The 21,842-nt window shown below is 41.2% G+C and overlaps 1 protein-coding gene across 1 annotated transcript in view; it reads right to left on the reverse strand.

Moving 5' to 3' along the window:
• The window catches only part of LRP1B (LDL receptor related protein 1B), a 3,812,342-nt gene that overhangs the window by 801,122 nt on the left and 2,989,378 nt on the right, over window positions 1-21,842 (reverse strand). The window contains exons 52-53 of the mRNA XM_078683424.1: window positions 6,715-6,843; window positions 2,433-2,555 (exon numbers count right to left, since the gene is read on the reverse strand). Coding sequence (XP_078539550.1) covers window positions 2,433-2,555; window positions 6,715-6,843 — 252 coding nt within the window. The remainder of the gene's footprint in view (window positions 1-2,432; window positions 2,556-6,714; window positions 6,844-21,842) is intronic.

Genomic DNA, 21,842 nt, shown 5'->3' on the forward strand with positions numbered 1-21,842 from the left:
CTGCATCAGGTAATCAACCTCACAACAAATTGCGCCTGTACAATGAATTCAGTTCACATCTTAAAATGGATTGAAAACCATGTTTTGGTGAAACATTTTATGGTATGAGAGGAATCAAAACCAAAATGAAATGTAACCTTTATTTGGCAAAAAAAACAATGCCATAATAGATGCATGAAAAATAAAAACCATTTAAAGAGAATCCAATGATAAAAACATTGTTAAAAGAGAGTAATCTGAATGAAATACACATTAAATCAGAATTTTCATGCATACATATTCTGGCATCACCTTCATTGCATATAATCGCCTCTTTAATTCTAATATATTGTAGAAGATACCTGGCTACAGAACTAAATGCAAATGTAGTGCCAATGTCTTTTCAAAAGGAGAGGATAGATTTGTATGATCTAAAATTCTCGTCACAAAACAACGGGAATACAAATTGCATCCTAGATATTTTATCAAAACAACAAAAGAAAATAAACTGTAGTACATTGAGACGATCGGTTCTCACAATGAGGTACCAGCTTCTGCCACAAACCCTTCTTCGGAAAAGTCAACATGATGTGCATTATGTTAAACAGTAAACCTTGTGAGAAGGAATCTGCGGTAGACATATGATACACTAAGAAGGTATGAACCCATCACATGGTTACATTTAGGGGCATATTATCAAGGGATTTATCTCCGCTTTTTTGGCTTTAAAAGCCAAGAAAGCGGAGATAAAATTATCTCCCTATTACCTAGCTGTCGCTAACACCAGTTAGCGACAGCTAGTAGGAGATAGCGACCATCTTGGGCCCCGCTTTGCATGTCAGAGAAATGTATCACTAATGACATGCAAAGTGGGCGTGCCAAGATGTTAGCGACTGGAAACAGTCGCTAACATCGCTATCTCCTATTACTAACTTTTGGAGATATTCACCCTAAGCGCGAATATCTCCAAAAGCTAACACCTGCCCTGAGCAGTTCTTAGCCATGTTATCCAATGGGAGGTGGATAACATGGCTAAGAGCATTTGCTCGGTAATGCATGAATATCGCTGACTTTTCAGCGATATTTATGCATTTCGGACGATTTTTATCGCTTAGGAGATAAACCTTGATAATATCAAGGCTCCTAAGCGATACAAATCGTCGCTACACGGCGATAAAATTATTGCCGCTAAGCCAACCTAGTTGTTGGTAATATGCCCCTTAGTTTTTTCTTTACACCATATTGAAAGTCAGAGGACAAGTGGCAGTAACATACTGTAGTCCTCCAGGTAATCCAATGGCTAATTCAATATCACAAAATAAATGCGTGTTACATTTTTGGTACACAGCGAAGTCGCCATAAAAATTAATTCTAAATCTGTTGTAAACCGTTCAACTCTTTATGTGCTCAAAATTCTGCCTCATAAGTTGTGATTGGGAAATATTTCATCCCCAAAAAAAGGTATCCTCCTATTTAGGGGTTTCAAGCCCAACTTACTGGAAAACTCGAAAACTGTTTTATTGTACATTTAAATTGCAGCGCTCTTGTTTTACATACTTGAACCCTTTTCAAGCCTGAATCAAAGAGCACCCCAAAATACCTGGAAGGATTAACCTCCTGTAAGAGAGTACCCCCCTCAAATTAAGTCCTGGTTTTCACAATAAGTAGGCCACAGATCATCACATATTTTGGTGGCTCCAATCTTCCATAGATTGGGCAACGTGTTTATTATCAATTGGAGCCTATTTGTGGAGTGTACTGAATAATTCAATCTCGTTAAGTGTATTAATTGCATTTTCTAACTTTTTGGGAGTAGACAAGTGTAGGCCATAAATAATGAAAGGAGGCCTTTATAAGTAGTGCAAAATTGCATTCCAGTCTACAGAGGGTTTTGTCAAAATACCTGTTTTTAAAACACACTGAAAGAAAACACCAGCAGCCCCAGGGGAACAGAAAGTATTGTTTTCCAAAAATACAGGTTTCTAGAAGCGCAGTATAATTTCTGGATTTCTTTGATAAATCTGTGTATTACGGTGTGACTTAACACAATGCACATAGTAAGTAAGTCAGTGCTTTAAGAGGTAATCCTCAGTGTTATTCTATGGAAATATTCACCTCTTGGCAGAATGATCTACACGTGTATTATGCAATATATCAATTCATTCGTAACTCAGTATAAAATAAATACATACATGTATATAAAGGCGGCGCTAGGATAGTGTGCAAATTTAATGAGCACCGTGTTTCATTTTAGCCAGACCAGTTCATTATAATGAAAAATAATAGGACGTTCGAGGCAAAATTAGAAAACTGAATAATGGGCTTGCATTCTGAACCAGATTAAAGTCACTTTTTCCTCCTCTTGTTATTAGTCTATTTACCCCTGCAGCATTACACATACACTGTACTATTTTTCAGTTTGAGATATGTTTTAATTCAAAAACTATTCTTACCACAGTCGCGTGACTCGTCTGATCCATCTCCACAATCATCGTCGTGATCACACACAAACTGCTGCGGAATGCAGACTTTGTTTTGGCACATGAAGGTATTTCCATCACAAGATTTAATAGGAGCTGGGACAGAGAAAAGAAAAATATGAGTCTACAAAACTACAGGTTTTGAAAGAGACAAGAGACTTCCAGGACAGGACTGAGACAGAAAATATGCACAGGCAATACATTAAAACGGCTCCCCCAATAGCGAATCAGACCGCTACAAAGTGTCCTACATTTCCAAACTAGGGCAATTTTGAACTTAAAGACACACGCAGAATTTGTGTTTTTTTATCAGATACATCAACAGTAAAAACCACCCAACTGGACAATAAAAGAGGCTCAAAAACAGCGGCAGCCTGTGTAGGTAAGAGCAGTGGGGCTGGGTAGGGTTAGAGGGGGTTCGACGGACGTTGATGAGTGAAAATTAAATGAATAATTTATTTTCTCTTATCATCAACAGCCAAATTCCCCCCATATCCCTCTCACCTGCACGGCCCAGAGCTGCTCAAAAACAGCCAAAACGCCATACGCTGACTTGTCAGACCAGCCCTTCTAGCATTGACAGATAACCTTTTAGGACAGTCCGCCCCTCATCTTAATTTTAAATTGATGGTATTCATAAGACGTTCTGAGGAAGCCTGAAACTCCAAAGGAGTACCATTTTCTTGTGAGCACAAAGTTAGGGACTGAACAGCTGAAGCCAATGTCTATTTATGAAAACAACTCTTCATTGTGTATGTATGGCTGTATGCAGATGGTATATGTATTGTGCTAACCTAGCCTAAAGGCAGCAAAACACTCTACAGAGTCAAAGAGGGTAGCTTGCTTATGAGAAAGGGAGTATACTGTTGAGTCGTTATGATGTTCATAGTGTTTCCTATAGACATAGGAAAAGCACGAATTGTATGATGTACAGGTAGGCCAATAATGGTGAACCCCACAAGAATAAGCTTACATACTAAAGGATTTACACACCATACCTCTGCTCTGACTATTCCAGGGGAAGCTAAGGATATACTATATAAAAGTGTGAGATGAAAATCCACCGGAAGCTTCTCTCAAATTTTATTATGGAAGGCACAACACAACGCCACATCAGAAACATAGAAAAATCTACAATGGGCACATAGCAAATGGAGAAAACTTGTATTAGGTCATTTAAATTTTTGTGTTGCAAAAACAAACTCACAATTTGAGAGTTTATTACATGAATACAAACATTTTGTTTGCATATCACACGCTTTAAAAATGGCGTGCACCGGCCAAAACTTCAGTGATGGGAATAGAGCTGCAACAGTGGTAGATCCCTTCACAGCACAGAGATCCCCTCCAAACAGGGTTTCCACAAAAGGATGGACTGTCCTATGCAATGGTCTAAATGGTCCTTTTAGTGGCCTGCTGGCACCCACTCAAAACGGAGAGCATTTAAGGGTGAGGGTTCCAGCACTACTGTTTTATAATGCATTGCATACTTTGCCACAACAAGGTGGCAGGCCTGTGGAGCAGACTAAGCAGATTTTTCATAACTTGATCCTGATATTGATGATAACAAAGGATGCCAATAATACCTTAAGGTAGGCCTAAACCCTTCCATGCGCCGCCTTTGGCCATATGCAACAGAGAGTAGGCCGAAGTGCCTGGCCTCTGACGAGGCCCTGCGTCCAACACACCAACAGTCGGTCAACACCCCCACCATGCCCTTGGCCTCACAGTCACTAGGTGCAGGCAGCATTAGCCCATGCGAAACATTGGGTTGGCTGCAGGACCTGGTGCACAACCCGCTGCAAGCACCCAACCCCCACCGTGCACAGTCTTTAGCCATGTGTGTCCTGGCGTGGCTGCAAAGTCTGGACTGTGGAATAGCCTTGTGTCTAATCTCTCTTGGGCTCCCAGTGTTGTGTAGGAATCTAGGACCCTAGTGTAATTTTCCCGATTCATGCCCATATATAGGTATAAATTACCCAATCCTTATATAGGCATAGAAATCATTACCATATTTAGACTGAGCCTATGCAGCCCAAATATGGCATGGCTACTTCGACTAAGGTCCGAGAATCAACAACGATTTCTTAGAAAAACCCGCCTTCAGCATCTAGGGGCTTCCCCTTGCCTGAATACTAATTTATCTAGGAAATCATGGAGTTTTCAAAGAACTGAGTCTTTAATGACGTTATTATGTCCAATCATACGTCAAACTGGGCACCTTCAAGGTATAAATATGTCTACATTTGCCCAGACAAACACACAGTGGTTTTGAGCAGTTCGACTATCTACTTGCCCGACGCGGCCTCCAGCAGCAAGTGCCGAAGGAAGCCGACCCTCCAGCTGACACACTGAGAGACGCTGTCTTTTCTCCTGCCGAGAAATCCAGATCCAGTGTTTCCAGGCTACCCTTGCGGGTTGCTGGGAAATCGAGTCCTGAGAGAGAGATAAAAGACCTCCTTCATTCTAAAACCAAGGTACGGAGCTGATTAGACCCTTAGAGAATTCTTGGAATAGATTCTTGGCAAAGAATACTAAACTTAAACTACACCTCACTTACTTCTTCCCTTGTTCTAGACTTAGGTTAGGTACACCGGGATAGGCGTATTTTAGAAGCACCACTTAAGTACTTTTAGTCATTATTTATCACTGTATATATTTTATGTACTTTAGGTATTGTATGGCTTAGAAACCATATCATGCTTTTACAGTATTATTTTATAATACTCTTCGTGCTGTACGCATTGTACTTTATAACCAGTATTACGATTGTAGCAGTACATTTCTTATGCTTGAGAAAGAAGACTGTTCAATAAATACTTTTTATTGAAAATGCCCGTCTCTCTATTTCTCAGCACGTCTGGTGAAACTAAGCATGCACGATTGACTGAGTAAAATAGCTATCTATTGTTTCCGCGACTCTAGAGATTGATTTCTTATTCTTGGCAAACAAAGTTGTCATGTTTATGCGGTTGTCAGAAACTAATTCCTTCTTGTGAATTCGAGAAAGTTTCTAGTGACCTCTGAGCTAGCTGGCACTCACAATTAAGTTTAATATATTCGGTAGAGACTGAGTCGACCTCAGTCCTACGTCTAAACTACAGGATATATTATTCCAATGCGCAGAGCCTATTGGGAATATAGGAACTACACTACACCAGTCCCCGGCTTTGTGGAGCATTCAGCTGTTATGCTAAAGCCAGTAAATTTAGAGTATGAAAGTTAACAAAGGATTTAGACCCGATTTGACTTTAAGTGCATCTAGGCCCAGCCAACCGACTTGGCTTTTTAACAGTGACTATCATTGTACTGTTGGTATTTGTGCTTGCTGCAGTTTTATAGATAATTGTCTGCTGTTACACAGTTTCAAGATCATTCAAAACAATGACATTGACTCTGGATTTAACTGGATGGTTTCCCTCTGCCACATTTTATTTAGGTACATGCCACTCACCTCAGTTTGTTTGTGGGATCCATTTTAAAGGTGATTACAATTTGTTTCCACCTGCCAGTTTGTAAATATTTGTGGTTTTGTGAGTAGTATTTAGTTGTATGTGTAATAAAGGACTTCTAATTTTTAAAGGAAAAGGCACCCACTAGACAAAGATGTATTACCTAATATTTGATGCATCATTCTGAGATGTTAACCAGAGGCTTCCTTGAGTCAGCCTTGAACTGCCCTAAGTAACTAGTCAGTTTAGTGCTACACATTGTACTTGCTTCCCCATTTATTGGACTGCAGTACTGGAGGAACCAGGTGACCATAAATGACATAACAGCAACTTCTGGATGGTCTGGGGTCTTCCAAAACCATAATGTTCGCCTTTATGTGGTAAGATACGTATTGGGGTGCTTTTGGCAATGTCTTATTGTTTGATACATCAGATGTGGAAAAATAGAGAAAAGCATGATCAGAGAAGAATATCCAGTGGGCTCTACCAATGAAATGAAGCATGTATGCAATGTCACAAATCTGTAAAGCCTCTGGTTCTAAATAATGATTTATTTATTCAACAGTGAGCATGTTGTTAATAGAAGAGACTAGATTGAGAAATAGGTATGTCATTTCTGGGTTTACTATAACAGTACTTTTTGCAATGAGTCGCCCATAGACAGTTGTCCTTATTCAGGTTTATCTTACATAATAATCAGTGAATATATTGTTCTGCCGAAAACAAGTGAAAACTTAGGTAAAACAAATACAGTATGCACAGAACACCAATATTGTATGGTACATTGAAATAGAAATTCATACCGCAGCCAGCTGTAGATAACTCATCACTTCCATTAGGGCAGTCTCTTTCTCCATCGCAAAGCCAGTTCTTAGGAACACATGCATGTGACCCTGGACAACTAAACATATCTACAGCGCAGGTTACAGAACCTAAAACAAAAAAGGCATGCCACGATTTATCATTTATGATGATGAAAAGAACAACTGTAATTCCTGCCTTTTAATGTGTGCCTTATGTATTATGTTAGGATGTGATCCTGGATTTAAATGCACATAGGATACATCCTAAAACAACTATGTCCCAGTTTACCATTGTCTCAGTTTTGCTGAGATTGGTGAACTTTAGCAGTTTACTAGATACAGTCTAAATGTATACATCAAAGAAACTAAATGCACATATTTAGCCACCCGCAATGGAATGGAATGACAAATTAATGCAAAGTGAACCATCAGGAAAGTCAGTGAAAAAGTATACCAGTAATTGATGGTGGAAGAGTCAGCAACTATTTCTTAATAAGATAAGTCTGTAAAGAGGAAGAACCATAACGTTGGAAGGTGATTTATTAGGAGGTGCAGGTAGGTACCTACAGCTAATAATAACACCACAATCGCAAATAAGGTCCAGTCAAGTCTCAATAAATGAATCCTTGCTCAACCCTTGGTAGCTTGGTTCATGAGCAGTCAGGCTTAACTTAGGAGACAGGTGTATAAAGATTTTAAATGTAAATAAGTAAGTCACAACACATGATAAAAATCCAACACTGATTTAGAAAAATAGGAAATATTTGTATTATTAAAATGACACCATCATGACAAAAATACAATATAGGGAACTAGAGATTTGAATTTAAAAAGATAAAATGTAAAAAATAGCTTTTTAGTGCTTAAAAGCATAAAGTGCCTGCCGGGGACATCAGGTCTTAATTAACAGAGAACAAACCAACGTTTCATGCTGACAGCGATGGAGCGTGGGTCAGATATGAATGGGTGGTTGGGGCCGGTCAAAATGTTACATTCACACGTAGTCACTTTTTTGGCACTTTCTTCTCAAAGTCAACTGAGTTTCCTTGGAAGGCCAGGTTGCAGTTCGATGCCGGCGGGATGCTTCAGCGTGAGGCCTTGGTAATTCCTGGAGGTCTTGGTTTTCATCGTTGATGGCGAAGAGCTCCAGAGCTTTCAACAGGGCAAACCCAAAGTTCAGGTCGAGTTGCAGTTGGACGTCGCCCGGCTTGACTCTCGATGATGAGTCATTTCACATATGGAGCTCTTTACCAAAAGTTCTCCAAATGATTTCAAATTTCTGGATCTTCCAGAAGGTTCTTCTGGGGTCTTAAAGTGTCCACAACACCAGCAAAGGTTCCATAAACTCTGAGTTGCTCCTTGGAGAGTGGGACTACAATTCCCACAGTGCACCTGGTCAAATCCTTAAATGTTCATTGGATGCTGGTCGGCTGGGTTCTTCTTGGTGGAGGTGACTTCTTAAAGTGCCTTTGTACCTGTTACTTTCATGGAGTTGACTCCTCAAACTTTTAAGCAAGGCAAAGTCCTCTTTTGTTGCCCAGAGTGTGCAGCAGGTGCAGTCCTTATGATTGTAGCCCTCTTTGGTTCAGACCAGGGGTTCAGCAGGGCAGTCCTTCTTTTTTCCAAGCAGGGATCTGAGTTGCTGGACAGCACTCCATTTTTATCCTGGTTAACAGGCTTGTAAGCAGGTGGGTATCCCTGGCCAATGGGGCAAGGTGTCACCCTCTTTGATGACAAGTTCCTTAGACGTTTGGCACATGTTTGGCCCAGAAAGCACTGTGCCACAGAAATCAAAATTGAGAAAATCTCTGCTGAAGGTTCAAGTCTGGCTAACCCAGCCCAAAGGTGTGACTAACCTTTCCCTGCACTCCCCTTCCAGCCCCTCTCTTAATTCAATTACAGGGACCCCCGCCTGGTGGGGGTGCAGAAAGTGGGGGTGGGCCCTTCACACTTTTGCTGTTGGTGTCTGGGGGAACTACTATGTGCCACAGAGGGCTCAGGAGAGAAAAGAGGCGGGAATCTGCTGCTGCATCAGTTGGGCACTTAAAATCACCACTCTGCCCCCCCCCCCAGCACAGGGTGCACATTTGCTGTTAGTGGCTGGGGGCAGGACTATGTGCCCCAGGGTGATCAGGAGGGGAAAGAGGTGGGAATCTGCTGCTGTGCCAGTCAAGCTCTTAAAATCACTGCTTTACCTCCGCGACATGGGACATGCATGGAATGCCCCCGGGTGCATGCCCTGATGAAGTGCCTGGGATGGGCCATCTCTCCTGACTGTGGATTTGGTGAGCCCATTGCTCTCGCTGATATTCTTTTTATCATATGATTGTGCTTACTTGTGTGCCAGGTAGTATTATGGACAAACAGAAGGTACCAGGGGGCAGAAATATTGTTAATCCCAAAAATCTGGCACTTGCAGTTGGTGTAATCACCAAAGAAATAGACTTAGCCAAGAGAAGTCTTTCTTTGGACCTGGGTGTAGTCCCTGGCTGGCCTTTTGAGATCTCAGTAGGGCCAATCACAAGCCCAACCAGTGTAGTTCCATCTGGCAACCAGGGCCCTTCGAATGTTGTGGCTGCAGTACCCGGTTCCCTTGTCTGTTATATCTCCAGCTTGTAATTTTGATCTTACGAATCTCAGCAACAATCAACCCATTAACAAAATAACTCTAACCAGTCGTAGGCCAAGCAATATACATATTTAGCAGATTCCCTTCTATTGCAGCCAGGGCAAGTCCAACGGACCGTAATGATGGGGACTGTGTGCCTCTTACTACTGTCTGGGACAGTATTCTGGACACATTTAAGACTCAGGTGTACACCTGTTTGACTCCTTTCGTGGACAAGATCTGCTCTTTGGAAAATAATGTAACAGTTCAGCAGGCCCGCCCCACCCTACACAACAAACACTGCCTGTTATGTTGGTCCCCAGTAAGCCCACATAAGGTTATCTGGTAATGAAGAACATTGCCCATCCTCACAAGTCCCAGGTGTCTCAAGTCCCCAGCAGTTCACTGAGGGATGTGAAGGAGGCCCAAGTAGGCAACTTGAAGTCCCTGTAGCTGTGAATACATTGCACCTACAGGGGTGCAACCTTCAGGTCCAACCACCTCCCCATCAACCTCAGTTGAATCTCCCTCACGATTGCTGTCACTATGAAGCTATAGTGACTGGAGTACTGCCCCAAACATATCTGGGAGGAATTGTAAACTTAAAAATAAGTTGTGCCATTGCTTGACCCGACATACGTTTTTTAAAATCTCTGAATATGATGATATTTTGCAAGTAGGGAGGGTGGGTTGGTATTCCAGTGCCCCAAAACGTGAGAGGGGAATGTGGAGTTATTAATTGTAGATACCCAGGGCTGGCTCAACGTCTGGTTAAGAGTGGTGCTAGGGCTCACTCAACGAGAGCCACCTTGGTCCTCATCCCCCTAGGTTTCTTTTAAAAACAACTCCAGCTCAGTCAAGGTGTGGGGGCTTGGGTCTTTTCGTACAGCAGCTGATGTCTTTGATGAGCTTTCAGTTCCTATTTCCAATTTATTCTTCCATCTGTCAAATCTGGATGGTTTAGATTGATGCCCAATTTTAACCACACATGACAGTAATGCTCCTGTTAATGGGTCAGAGGAGGTGTGGGAAGTGCCTATTCCTAAGGAACATTCATCACTGTGGGGTCGTCCTTCACTAATTCCGCAAGACCTGACACTGTTTCTTCCAGAGTTTTTATCTCCCCTCCTTCTACTGGTGGGTTGCTCCCTATATTCTCTGCAGTGCCAGGTACTGATCATTCTAGTGAACCCACACTTTTTTTCGACTCTCCAAACCAAGATTGGTTTATGGAACATTGCTGGATTAGTGTCCAAACTTTCATGCCACAAATGGGGTTTGTTTATTGACACATTGGACATCTGCTTGTTCCGGAACACTTGGACCCTTCTCCCACAGTTCCGTACAGGCTGCATTAACCTCTTCTTGGCTTTATTTTTGATATAACATTTATTGCAGGCATGGAGTTAAAGGTGCCAAATTGAAAGTTATTGAACCAGTTGGCTCACATATGGCGGACTTACCTGTTGATTATTTTTAATTAGTGTTAAGTGATTTTAATTGTAAATTTGAGCTACTGTACACGTCCTTTGAGGTTCTCAACAGAGAGTAGGACCACATTTGAGCAGTCCCCAGTGTTACACTCCCCCTGGACAAGGATGATCTGCTGCTGTCCTTCAATTAATTGCTTTCACACTTATCAATGGTCTTCAAGCCTGTAATCGGAGATCCAATTCTGACAAAAAGGGGAGTCAGATGTTCAATCGTCCACACTGTTCCAGCCTTATTGACTACATCTTGCTGGACATTAGATTATGGTCCATCATGATTGATATGCTTGCGACCGCCAGACCATACAGCAACCATAATGCTCTGGTTCTAACGCTGGAGGCACTCAGCACTACTCTCCTGAGCACTTCACTCATTCCTACCAACAGTCATCATAGGCTTAAATGTAGCTAATTGGTAGAATCTGCAGTAGGCCTGAAAAAGGTGATTGATATCATGCCCCTTGGTCTCAACATTGTAGTGACTAACAGTGGGCAGTGAACACCGCACCACCAGCAGAGTTCACGGAGCTCCTGCCACTTCGAGCTCCGCTTGGAAGGCACAGTTCAGCAAAAACTTCACCTCCGCGTGGCAGAGCAGAGTTACTACCTACTTGGCACAGTGGGCAACCCAGGGCTCTCTGCCAACTCCACAGGAAATGTGTGCAGAGTTTCCTGCACTATGCACAAAGTATCCACAGCCAGAAGGCATGCAGGAAGTCATAGAAGCATCTCTTAGACAGCAACAGCAGCACAGGCAGCCAAGGATCATGGATTGTACAAGCAACATAGAAAGTGAAAACAGACTAAAGCGGCACTGCACACCATTTCGCTGTGACAGGCAGGTCTCATTCTAGTCTGTCTCCAATTTCATTGCAGAACGAGTGCTGCTGATAACTTGTATATTTGCTCAGTAAAGTGGTCCTTTTGGGATAGAACTTTAGCAGTGCCATATGATAAAAAAGCATTGCAGCCACTGAAACTTTTAATACCTTTTATAAATATCACAAAATCAAAAACTTACCTACTTCATATCAATTATGGAGGATGCATTTGCCATTATATTTTGAGTACATTATGCAACTATGGGGATGTATTTCTGTTGATTACATGCCCATTGCGTTCTTTGAAAGCCTAATATTTTTGTAAGGATTGATTGGTATGACAAGCCTTTGCACAAGGCGCTTAGTTGCCAATCAAAGGTGCTATTTACATAAGGTAAACTCTCTGAGCTGCCCAATCCCAGTTAGAGTCCCCCACATATATAGCTGCATGTATACTCCCAGAAATAACAAATACAAAAGTACTCTGCCTCGTCTAGTTATTGACGTTATCCCGAATGCGGTACAGGGTAGCTTGATGAATAGCAGCTTAATGTTTTCATCATGTTCTCAAATACCTCATATGCCGCCCCTTTTCTATTTTCACCATTCTTCAGACTTTGCATCACATGTGCTTTTGAGAGAATCACAGGCACTGATTAGGTCTTCCCAATATGGGGTATTGCAGTGCAGAGTATGGACAGGATGGAAGGTCAAGCGCCATAATACTCAGGAGGAACCTGCAGTTTGACTTTATTCTTTTCTCCAGGTCAAGCGGAACTCAACTCTGCGGAATTCCGCATAGTTGAACACTGCGAGCTCCACCCACCCTTAGTAGTGACTGAGAGTGTGTCCTTGGAGCAAACTGATTCTTTGTTGAGACTTAGTGCCTTTCATGATTTTATGTTTGACTCCTTAGGTATCTTTTTCTAGTAGAATTCACGGCCACCTGTAAAAAGAAGAAAGAGGCCCCTTGGTACTCTAAATTCTGTTGAGAAGCTAGGCTTGCTCTTTTCAATGCCATCAAAGCTGGGAATAGAAACATGATCCAGGAAGCCTGGTCACTTTACAAAGCTATGATATTAAGCGCCAGAAAAGCTTGGAAGTGTGCTAAATGGGATTTAATGCTGAGTGCCATCAACGGTAAGGACCACTGCTCCTCTTGGTGCTGCCTCGCAAATGGTGATTCCCACATCCATGTCCTGCTGGATAGTAATATTTCTTTTGCTGCATGGATCACCCACTTCTCATAGTTATATTCAGAAGTTGTTGAACAGGAATATCCCCGCGCACAAGTTATAGTTACTTGAGTTAACTCTAACTATAACTGCTGAATTTCTATGGTTATGTGTGGGTAGAATCTGAACCGAACTATAACGTCCCTGTAATCTTGGTTTGTTAGTGAATTTCTAATATTTTTTATTCTATCTCGACATATAGTAATATTTGATTACCATTCATGAATCCAACTGATGCTACACATGGCCTTTGACCGGTCATGGTGGGGGGTTGGCCTGCGGGCCTGGTCTGCGGCCAACTCCCCCATGCAGCCAACCCCATACCACCCACAACCTTGTCTAATCATCAGTGATGTAATCAGAGATGTCACTGACCATGTCATGAGTGATGTAATGAGTGAGATCATAAGCAGGACATTATGGGGTTCATAAGTTATAGTTAGTTCAGGTAACTACAGCTGCTGAATTTCTACGATTTCGAGTGTTTTAAAATCTGAACCTAACATTAAAGTCCCTTTGACCTTTGATTTTTTCTGTGAATTTCTACGTTTTTTTACGTTGTAATTCCTAACCTTGTTTCTGTAGCCTTTTAGTTTTTCGGTGAATTTCAATGTTTTTTAATGCTCCTTACTAACTATTACATCCCTGTGAACTTTCAATTTTCTAGAGAATTTCACAGTGTAAAAAAAATTTAAATTGCACTACAGTTTGACCCATAAGTTCAATTTACTGAGGTACATTTTCACAAGTTTATAAATACTTTTTATTCACACATTCATTCTTATTATATATTTTGAAACTAAAGGTTAAAAAATGAAGGTACGGCAACTTTTCTTGTCTTTCTATAAATACAATGCACCTTGTCTTTATTTTTTATTCTTATTTTTATGGATCAGTGGATACGTTCTCGACCAAAATCATACATTCAATACCACAAAACAACACATTTAATAAAAACATATGATGTTGCAATTTCTTTAAGTGTATCACTGCCTGTGTGTGGGTGTGTGAGTGGCTGTGTGAGAGACTGTGTGTGTGTGTGAGAGTGGCTATATGCGTGTGTGAGTGGCTGTATGGGTGGGGAAATTGGTGTGGGAGTAGCTGCATGGATGTGTGCATAGGTGTCTGAGTTATTGTGTGGGTGTGTGAGTGGTTTTGTGGGTCTGTAAGTAGGTTTACGAGTGGCTGTATGGGTGAGTGAGTGGGTTTGTGAGTGGTTGTGTGGGTGTGTAAGAGGGCATGTGAGTGTGTGATTAGCTCTGCCAGTGACTGTGTGGGTCTGTGAGTGGTTTTGTGAGTCTATGAGTAGGTGTATGAGTGGATGTATGGGCGTGTGAGTGGGTGTGTGTGTGAGTGGCTGTGTTGGTGTACAGGTCAGTGTGTAAGTGGCTGTGAAGGTCTATGAGTGGGTGTGAGAGAGGTTTTGTGGGTCTGTGAGTGGGTATGTGAGTGACTATGGTGTGTGAGTGGTTGGGTGGGTGTGTAAGTGAGTGTGTGTGTGAATACGTATGTGCATCTGTGAGTGGGTGTATATGTTTTTTTATCAGGGCTAAATATGCAGATCTACATACATAGGGGATTGTGCTGGGCATCACTGTGGATTCACGGACCCTTATGTGCTAAAATAAATATTTGGGGACTATTTCTGGCCTCACTGACCCCGTAATTAGTCCCCTGGAACCAGGGTAACTCTACCCTGAGTAATGCTTTCCATTTTAAATTTTATTTTCCCACCTGGGAACCGAGTCCAGATGCACAAACAGGTGGCAGCAACTGTCCTCTCAGATTGCGGGCAGCCAATCATGGCATTGCTGTTGGTGTGGGGATCTGCGGATCCACGGCAGAGGGTCCGCAGTGTGTCCACATGTCTAGATATACATAAATCTTTTTCAGTTAATAACTCCAAAACGACTCAAATGATTTGCACTAAATTTGCACTAATCTTTCTTGACCAAGATATAGCTTTCTGCCGAATTTGGTGTAATTCAATTCAGTGGTTTGGACTGCAGTCATGTCAAAAATCCTTAGAGGAAATGGCTTTGGGTAAATGCTTTTTGGGACACCCCCCCTTTTTCTCTGCCCTCACTTGACTGATCACCCCGAAACCTTTTAGACAGAAGCTGAAGTGACTAGCACACACGTTTTTTTAAACATTTTGTGAAGATTATTAGCAAAACAAAAAAAATTATTCCTGTAGAGACTAGGTCCTATCTATAGGTGCATATAGTGCGTAGTGTGCATATATATAACAACAATGAATTAAACCTGAAATTCACCAGGGAGAGGAGCACCAGGGAAGTGAATTTCTTGTCTCTTAAGGTTTTTGTTAGTTCTGATGTCATCCAAACACCCCTGTTCCGTAAATCCACGGCCGGGAACTCTGTTCTACATGGGTGTAGTAGCCATCCAGCAAATCCCCTCTGGGGAACTACTCTGAATCAAAAGGAAAAGCTCACAGAACATAGACTATGAAAAGGTAGCTAGTGACAGCTTCAAACGTTTTAAATCCAGAGGTTATTCACACAAAACTCTGCAGTTGGCTAAAGAGAAAGTCGAAGGAAAAGAAAGACAAACACTACTGCAAGATACACAAACACGTAAATCAGGAGTGGACACAGGGAATCTGAGACTGATCCAAATTACTCAACAGCAGCCAGTAAAATAAGAAAGATTCTGTGCAGAAATTGGAAAATATTAAAGTCAGACAGTGTGGTGGGGAGAGAACTCTCAGATTATCTTAAAATATCTTTAAGAAAATCAAGATCTATAAAAGATCATTTGGTACAGAGTCATCTCTCAAGACCAAAAATATGCTCAGGTCTGCAGAACCTTCATGGTTCATTCCCATGTGGGAAATGCAAAGCTTGCAGTACAAGCAAAAGAACCCTGACATATCAGATCCCTGGGTGCACGAAAAAATTCATGACATGCACCATGACACATGTAGTTTACTGTCTGGAATGCCCATGTGGCCATCGCTACGTGGGCAGTACAGTAAATGCAGTGAAAATGCGAGTGCTAGAGCACCAAAGAGCAATCGCTAATCGAGATGAGAATTACCCAGTAGCTCGTCACTTTGCTAACCACCATAATAGCAACAGAACACTCTTACAGTTTGAAAACAGTGGAGGAGATAGAGAAAAAAGGTTACGACGTCTGGAGTCGAGATATATTATCGAACTCCAGACCAAGTTTCCTAATGGGCTGAATGGTGGGGAGGAGCTGATAACTCATTTATGATAAATTAACTTGAACAGCACTATTAGATGTCCTGGCGAGGATTGAAGGATTATAGCAATGTAAAAAAATTGTTTAACACAATCTGTAATGAAATAAAAGTAATAAGTGACCAAACATATTAAAAACCCATTTGGGGCACAGGATAAAATTGTGAGATATTTATCCCAAACAGTAGACTGTGCTTGCCCATCCAGGGCGGAATAACTCAAAGTCATAACTTACAATGACATGTGTTGATCAGTGTGCGATTGATAATATATAACATAATGAGAGGTAGAGCATAGTAACAGTCTCCTTTGATTAAGATAAAATATTTAATTTGTATATTTAGTACTGAAATCATGAAATGAAACAGCAATGAACTGTATACAATGATTAGCACTGAATGAATTGTGTTTACGTTAATTTTCACACTCCAATATGGTGCTGACGGATTATTCATGTATAGTCCTTCATCTATTTTGTTGTACTTTGTAAACATACATTAACTTCCGCTCCTAAGACGTTCGCCGACACTGACGAAAGCTAAGGCTGAAACGTGTCTGTTGTTTACTTGATTGCACGAATAAATCCTAATTGGATTTAAAAACAACGAGAGTGCTGGTCCTTTCTGCTTTCAGCAGCGGAGCATCATATATATATATATATATATATATATATATATATATATATATATATATATATATATATATATATATATATATATATATATATATATGTATATATATATATATATCTCCCACAACTTGGCTCAGCTTGGTTGACCCCTGGCGCTCTGTCACCGGTGCATGTTCCTCGGCAGAGCCCCGCCGAATTCAATTTCCAAAAATACCCTCGCAGGCAATGAGCACGCACTCGAGAGAATCTTTTCTTTTCAATTCTTTATTGCACCAAAGTTCTTGCAGTTAGCTACCAACGCGTTTCACCGCCTACAGACGGCTTGGTCACGGTCAATAATCATTCACTCTCAACTACCTATAAGGCGTGGTTGTGCAAAGTCACATGATTTTCAAAACTTCCTGTCAAGGCTAAAGGATTGTGGGTGATGTAGTTGCATAACTTACACATACCGCTAAGATCAATATTAATTGTGTGCACCTCGATGCTTTCAACATTATTTTATCTGTATAATTATAACAGACCTAGATTAATCAATCTCGCCCTCTGGTGGGCTCTTGCTTGTAATTTCAGATGATTTCCCGCCCTCCAGTGGGCCTGAGGCATTCATATAATATATACATCCTTCAATTGTATGCAATAACAGCGTGGAGTTAATAACCATCTTAACAACGTATTCCTCTATTGCACATATACTGTTGCTACGTTCAATTGACATTTACGGAAGCAAAAAAAGATTTTTTTTACATATATACAGTTACAGATACTACTGCAGCTCAGTTTCTTACTTATTTACAAAGACCAATATATTTACAGATGAACATAAAGTTCTTCACTCTGGTTCAGACCTTCCGGATGTAAAGTTCTGAAATTCAATATTTGCCGGGATTCCCTGCATCTTAATTTTCGTTCTCTGTCCCCCCCTCTTTCATGTGGAACAATGGTTTCCAGTGCATAGAATTTTAGAAGTTTCCAGTCCCCGTTGTGTGACGCTTCCATGTGCTTGGCCACGGCGTTGCCCCTGTCTTTATTCGCCGTTGCTCTTATGTGCTCTAGAATTCGTAGCTTCAATTCCTTCTTTGTACTCCCAATGTATTTTAATGCACACGGGCACTCAATCACATACACAACGTATTCAGTTTTGCAATTTATCAATTGTTTGATGACCCAAGTTTTATTGTTTGGCAATGTTACTTCTTTTTTATTCACCGCAATCTGACATGCTTTGCATTGTTGACATTTTTTAAAACCTTTGGTTTTCAGCCATTGGATGCCTTTTTTCTTTATTTCTGGGTTTTGATGGTGACTGTGAACTAGTTTGTCCCTCAGACTCGTAGCTCTTCTGTATGTCACCTCCGGATGTTTGCCCATGATTTTCCCCACAGTTTCATCTAGATGCAGGATTTTCCAGTTTTTCCTTATGATGTTAACAATTTGTTTCGATTCTCTTGAGTGGTCCATGATTAGTCTTACTTTCTGATTTTCCGAGGACAGCATGTCCTTTTTTTTGGGTTTCGTTTGTAATATGTCCTCTCTTTTTGTCTCATTCGCTCTTGTCCAGCCTTTCATGATAGTTCCTTTTTTGTACCCCCGTCGAGCGAATCTTTTGGCCATCTCGCAACTGCTCATTGTCCAGTCCTTTTCCTGTGAGCATATGCGACGTAGCCTCAGGAATTCTCCGTATGGTATGTTATTTTTTACTGATGGCTGGTGGAAGCTTTCCGCATGAAGGGTGGCATTTGTTGAGGTTTCTTTTCTATATAGAGTGGTCTCCACTTTGTTGTCATGAATATAGATTTTGGTATCCAAGAAGGTTACTTCCTCCCGACTGATGGTGTATGTAAACGTCAAGTTTGTATCCGTGGAGTTCAATATTTTGAAATAAGCCTCAAATTCCTCCGCTGTTCCATCCCACACTATCAAAAGATCATCAATGTATCTCAGCCATTTTGCTATTTTGTTCACGTGATGATCATTGTCCGGATGCCAGGCCACCTGTTGCTCCCACCATCCCATCGTGAGACATGCAAATGCTGGACTAAAGGAGAAGCCCATCGCACACCCCTTGACTTGCTGATAGATTTCTTCCCCAAAGAGAAAGATGTTCTGAGTAAGGCATAATTCAATCATGTCCAGAAGCATCTGGTTGTGTCTGTTAAATTGTATATTCCTTTCTTTTAGAAAAAATGCGCATGCCTTTATGCCAATGCTGTGGTCTATGTTTGAATACAAAGCAATTACATCCATTGTGATTAACATGTAAGTGGGTTGCCACGATAGATCTTGCAGGTTTTTCAAAAGATCACCTGTATCTCGTAGATATGAGCTTAGATTCAGTACAAAAGGCATGAGAAAATAGTCAATATAGTTCGCCACCGGTTCCATAAGCGAGCCCTTCGCCGAAACAATTGGCCTCCCTGGTGGTTTTAGTGGGTTCTTATGAACTTTCGGTAGGAAATAGATAGTCGCAGTTACAGGGTGCTTCGTTGTTAAAAATTTGCTTTCATCGATGTCAATCAGGTTTTCACTGCACCAATCTGTTATTTTTTTATCCAGATTTGTTTTGAAAATTTGGGTGGGATTTTGCTCCAATTTCCTATAGTATTGTTTGTTTCTTAACTGAGAATGGGCTTCAGTTATGTAGTCTTTTTTGTCCAAAATAACAATATTTCCCCCCTTATCGGCCATTTTTATTGTTATCGTTTGATCTTCCATAAGGTTTTTTAGAGCAGTTCTTTCCTCCATTTTCAGGTTATCCCGATATTTCGTGCATTTGATTTTGTAGATGTCTTGAATTACTGCCTCTTGAAAAAGGTCGATTTTATTTCCTTGTGGCAATTGCGGATAGAACTTGGACAAAGGTTTTTTTCCACTGAGACCGGCTCCCTTTTGGGGGCAGGCCACTTCTTCAGTAATCACATCATTTCCCTCCATGACATCCAGATTTACCAGGGTCATTAGTGCTGGTAGATTGCTTGCTGTTAGTCCTTGCACCTCCATGTTTATTTCCGTTTGTTTGTTCCTTTTCCTATTTGCATAGTTTGACATTTCTAAATTTTCCTGAAATATCTTTGCCAGTTTAATTTTCCAGATATATTTGTATATATCTATGCGCGTCTGCGCCATATCCATTGTTTCCGTGGGGCAAAAGTTGATTCCATACTTTAATAGTGATTGCTCATTCGGATTCAGGGGACGTGATGATAGATTCATTATCACCAAATCATCCGTTATGTTATCTTCTTGCCAGTTCACTTTAAGGTTTTCTGACGCATGCTCCTTGTCTTCGTTCCGATTTCTTCGGAGGAGCCACTTCCTCCTGTTGCCTCTCCTGGTTTTTTTGATAATGCCGGGGCACCTGATCTGGGTACCCATTTGCGTCCTCTGCCTCTGGCTCTTCCTCCTTGGCTCTGATTTTGGTTTTGTTCCCACATTCTTTGGCTGAGAACTAGCCTCATATCCCCTAAAAAATCCCGGGTAGTTTTGTCCATGTTCTCTTCTGATCCTTCTTCATTAGTCCCCACGGATGTCAATGACGTTGCGCTTGACTGACTTTCAGAATTCTGTTTGCTTAATTTCTGGACTTGAAAAATGTCAAATTTTTTTGCATATGTAAATATGCGTCCATGTGCATAATCCTCTTTGTCCCTTTGGTATTTCATTTCTTTGCGATTTCTGACAGTGTCCTCATGTTTTTCCACATATTTTTCCAGGTCCGTTTTCAATTTCGTCATTTCTTGATTCATTTCTATTTTTGCCAACTCTTTTTCTAACTCCTGTAATTCCTCTTTAATTTTTGCCAATGACTTTTCCAGATGTTTTACCAATATGATCATTAGTCCTAACGAGGACTCCAATAGATGTTGTCCCCATTCATTCAGCAGTTCATCCGAGACATCTTGCTAACTGGGCATTAATGACATTCGTAAGCCCCTTGGCACTCTTTTTACTTCAAGATATTTTTTTAGAGTAATCAGTTCCCACCATTTATTTATTTCCTTTTTGCTCACTTTTTCCCATACCTTCAGTTTACTCCTAGTGTCGGATTTCTGTGTGTTCTGTTTGTTTACGTCTTTCTGCTGTATCACTGCACTTTCATCAAAAAGAGAAACCAATTGTTCACTCCGCTTTGCTTCTGTTTTTTCCATTTTCAATTCGGTTCTTAACTGCAAGTACTTTTTCACTTAGATGCTCGGATTGAATAATATAATTATTGTCCACTTTCTTTCTCACTTGGACAGTTCTTAGATCTCTCCCGAGAGGCTGAATAACTGTGTTGCTGCTGTTTGTAACTGCTCCCACTTCCAATCGTCTCGGATTGTTTGTGATTGTGGATGTGTGTCCAGCGCAACAGATTCACCCCTATTCCACTCGGAATGAACCAAATATCCGCGTAGGTCGCTTGTCACTGAGCGCTAATGTGCAGTCAGAGATCGGAACTGAAACCGTGCTTACCTTCACCCTCCGATGTCGGTCCGCCGGCCCGCTCGTTACTCTCCTCCGCTCATGTCCGTGCTACTTCTTGCTTCCATTTGGCGTTCACCTGGTCCGCCTCCAAATTTCCCACAACTTGGCTCAGCTTGGTTGACCCCTGGCGCTCTGTCACCGGTGCGTGTTCCTCGGCAGAGCTCCGCCGAATTCAATTTCCAAAAATACCCTCGCAGGCAACAGACCTAGATTAACCATTGTTCCACATGACAGAGAACGAAAATTAAGATGCAGGGAATCCCGGCAAATATTGAATTTCAGAACTTTACATCCGGAAGGTCTGAACCAGAGTGAAGAACTTTATGTTCATCTGTAAATATATTGGTCTTTGTAAATAAGTAAGAAACTGACCTGCAGTAGTATCAAATCGGGACTATGTAACTGTATATATGTAAAAAAAATCTTTTTTTGCTTCCGTAAATGTCAATTGAACGTAGCAACAGTATATGTGCAATAGAGGAATACGTTGTTAAGATGGTTATTAACTCCACGCTGTTATTGCATACAATTGAAGGATGTATATATTATATGAATGCCTCAGGCCCACTGGAGGGCGGGAAATCATCTGAAATTACAAGCAAGAGCCCACCAGAGGGCGAGATTGATTAATCTAGGTCTGTTATAATTA

This window comes from Lissotriton helveticus, chromosome 3_1 (genome assembly GCF_964261635.1).
Source record: "Lissotriton helveticus chromosome 3_1, aLisHel1.1, whole genome shotgun sequence".
Classification (NCBI taxonomy): Eukaryota; Metazoa; Chordata; class Amphibia; order Caudata; family Salamandridae; genus Lissotriton; species Lissotriton helveticus.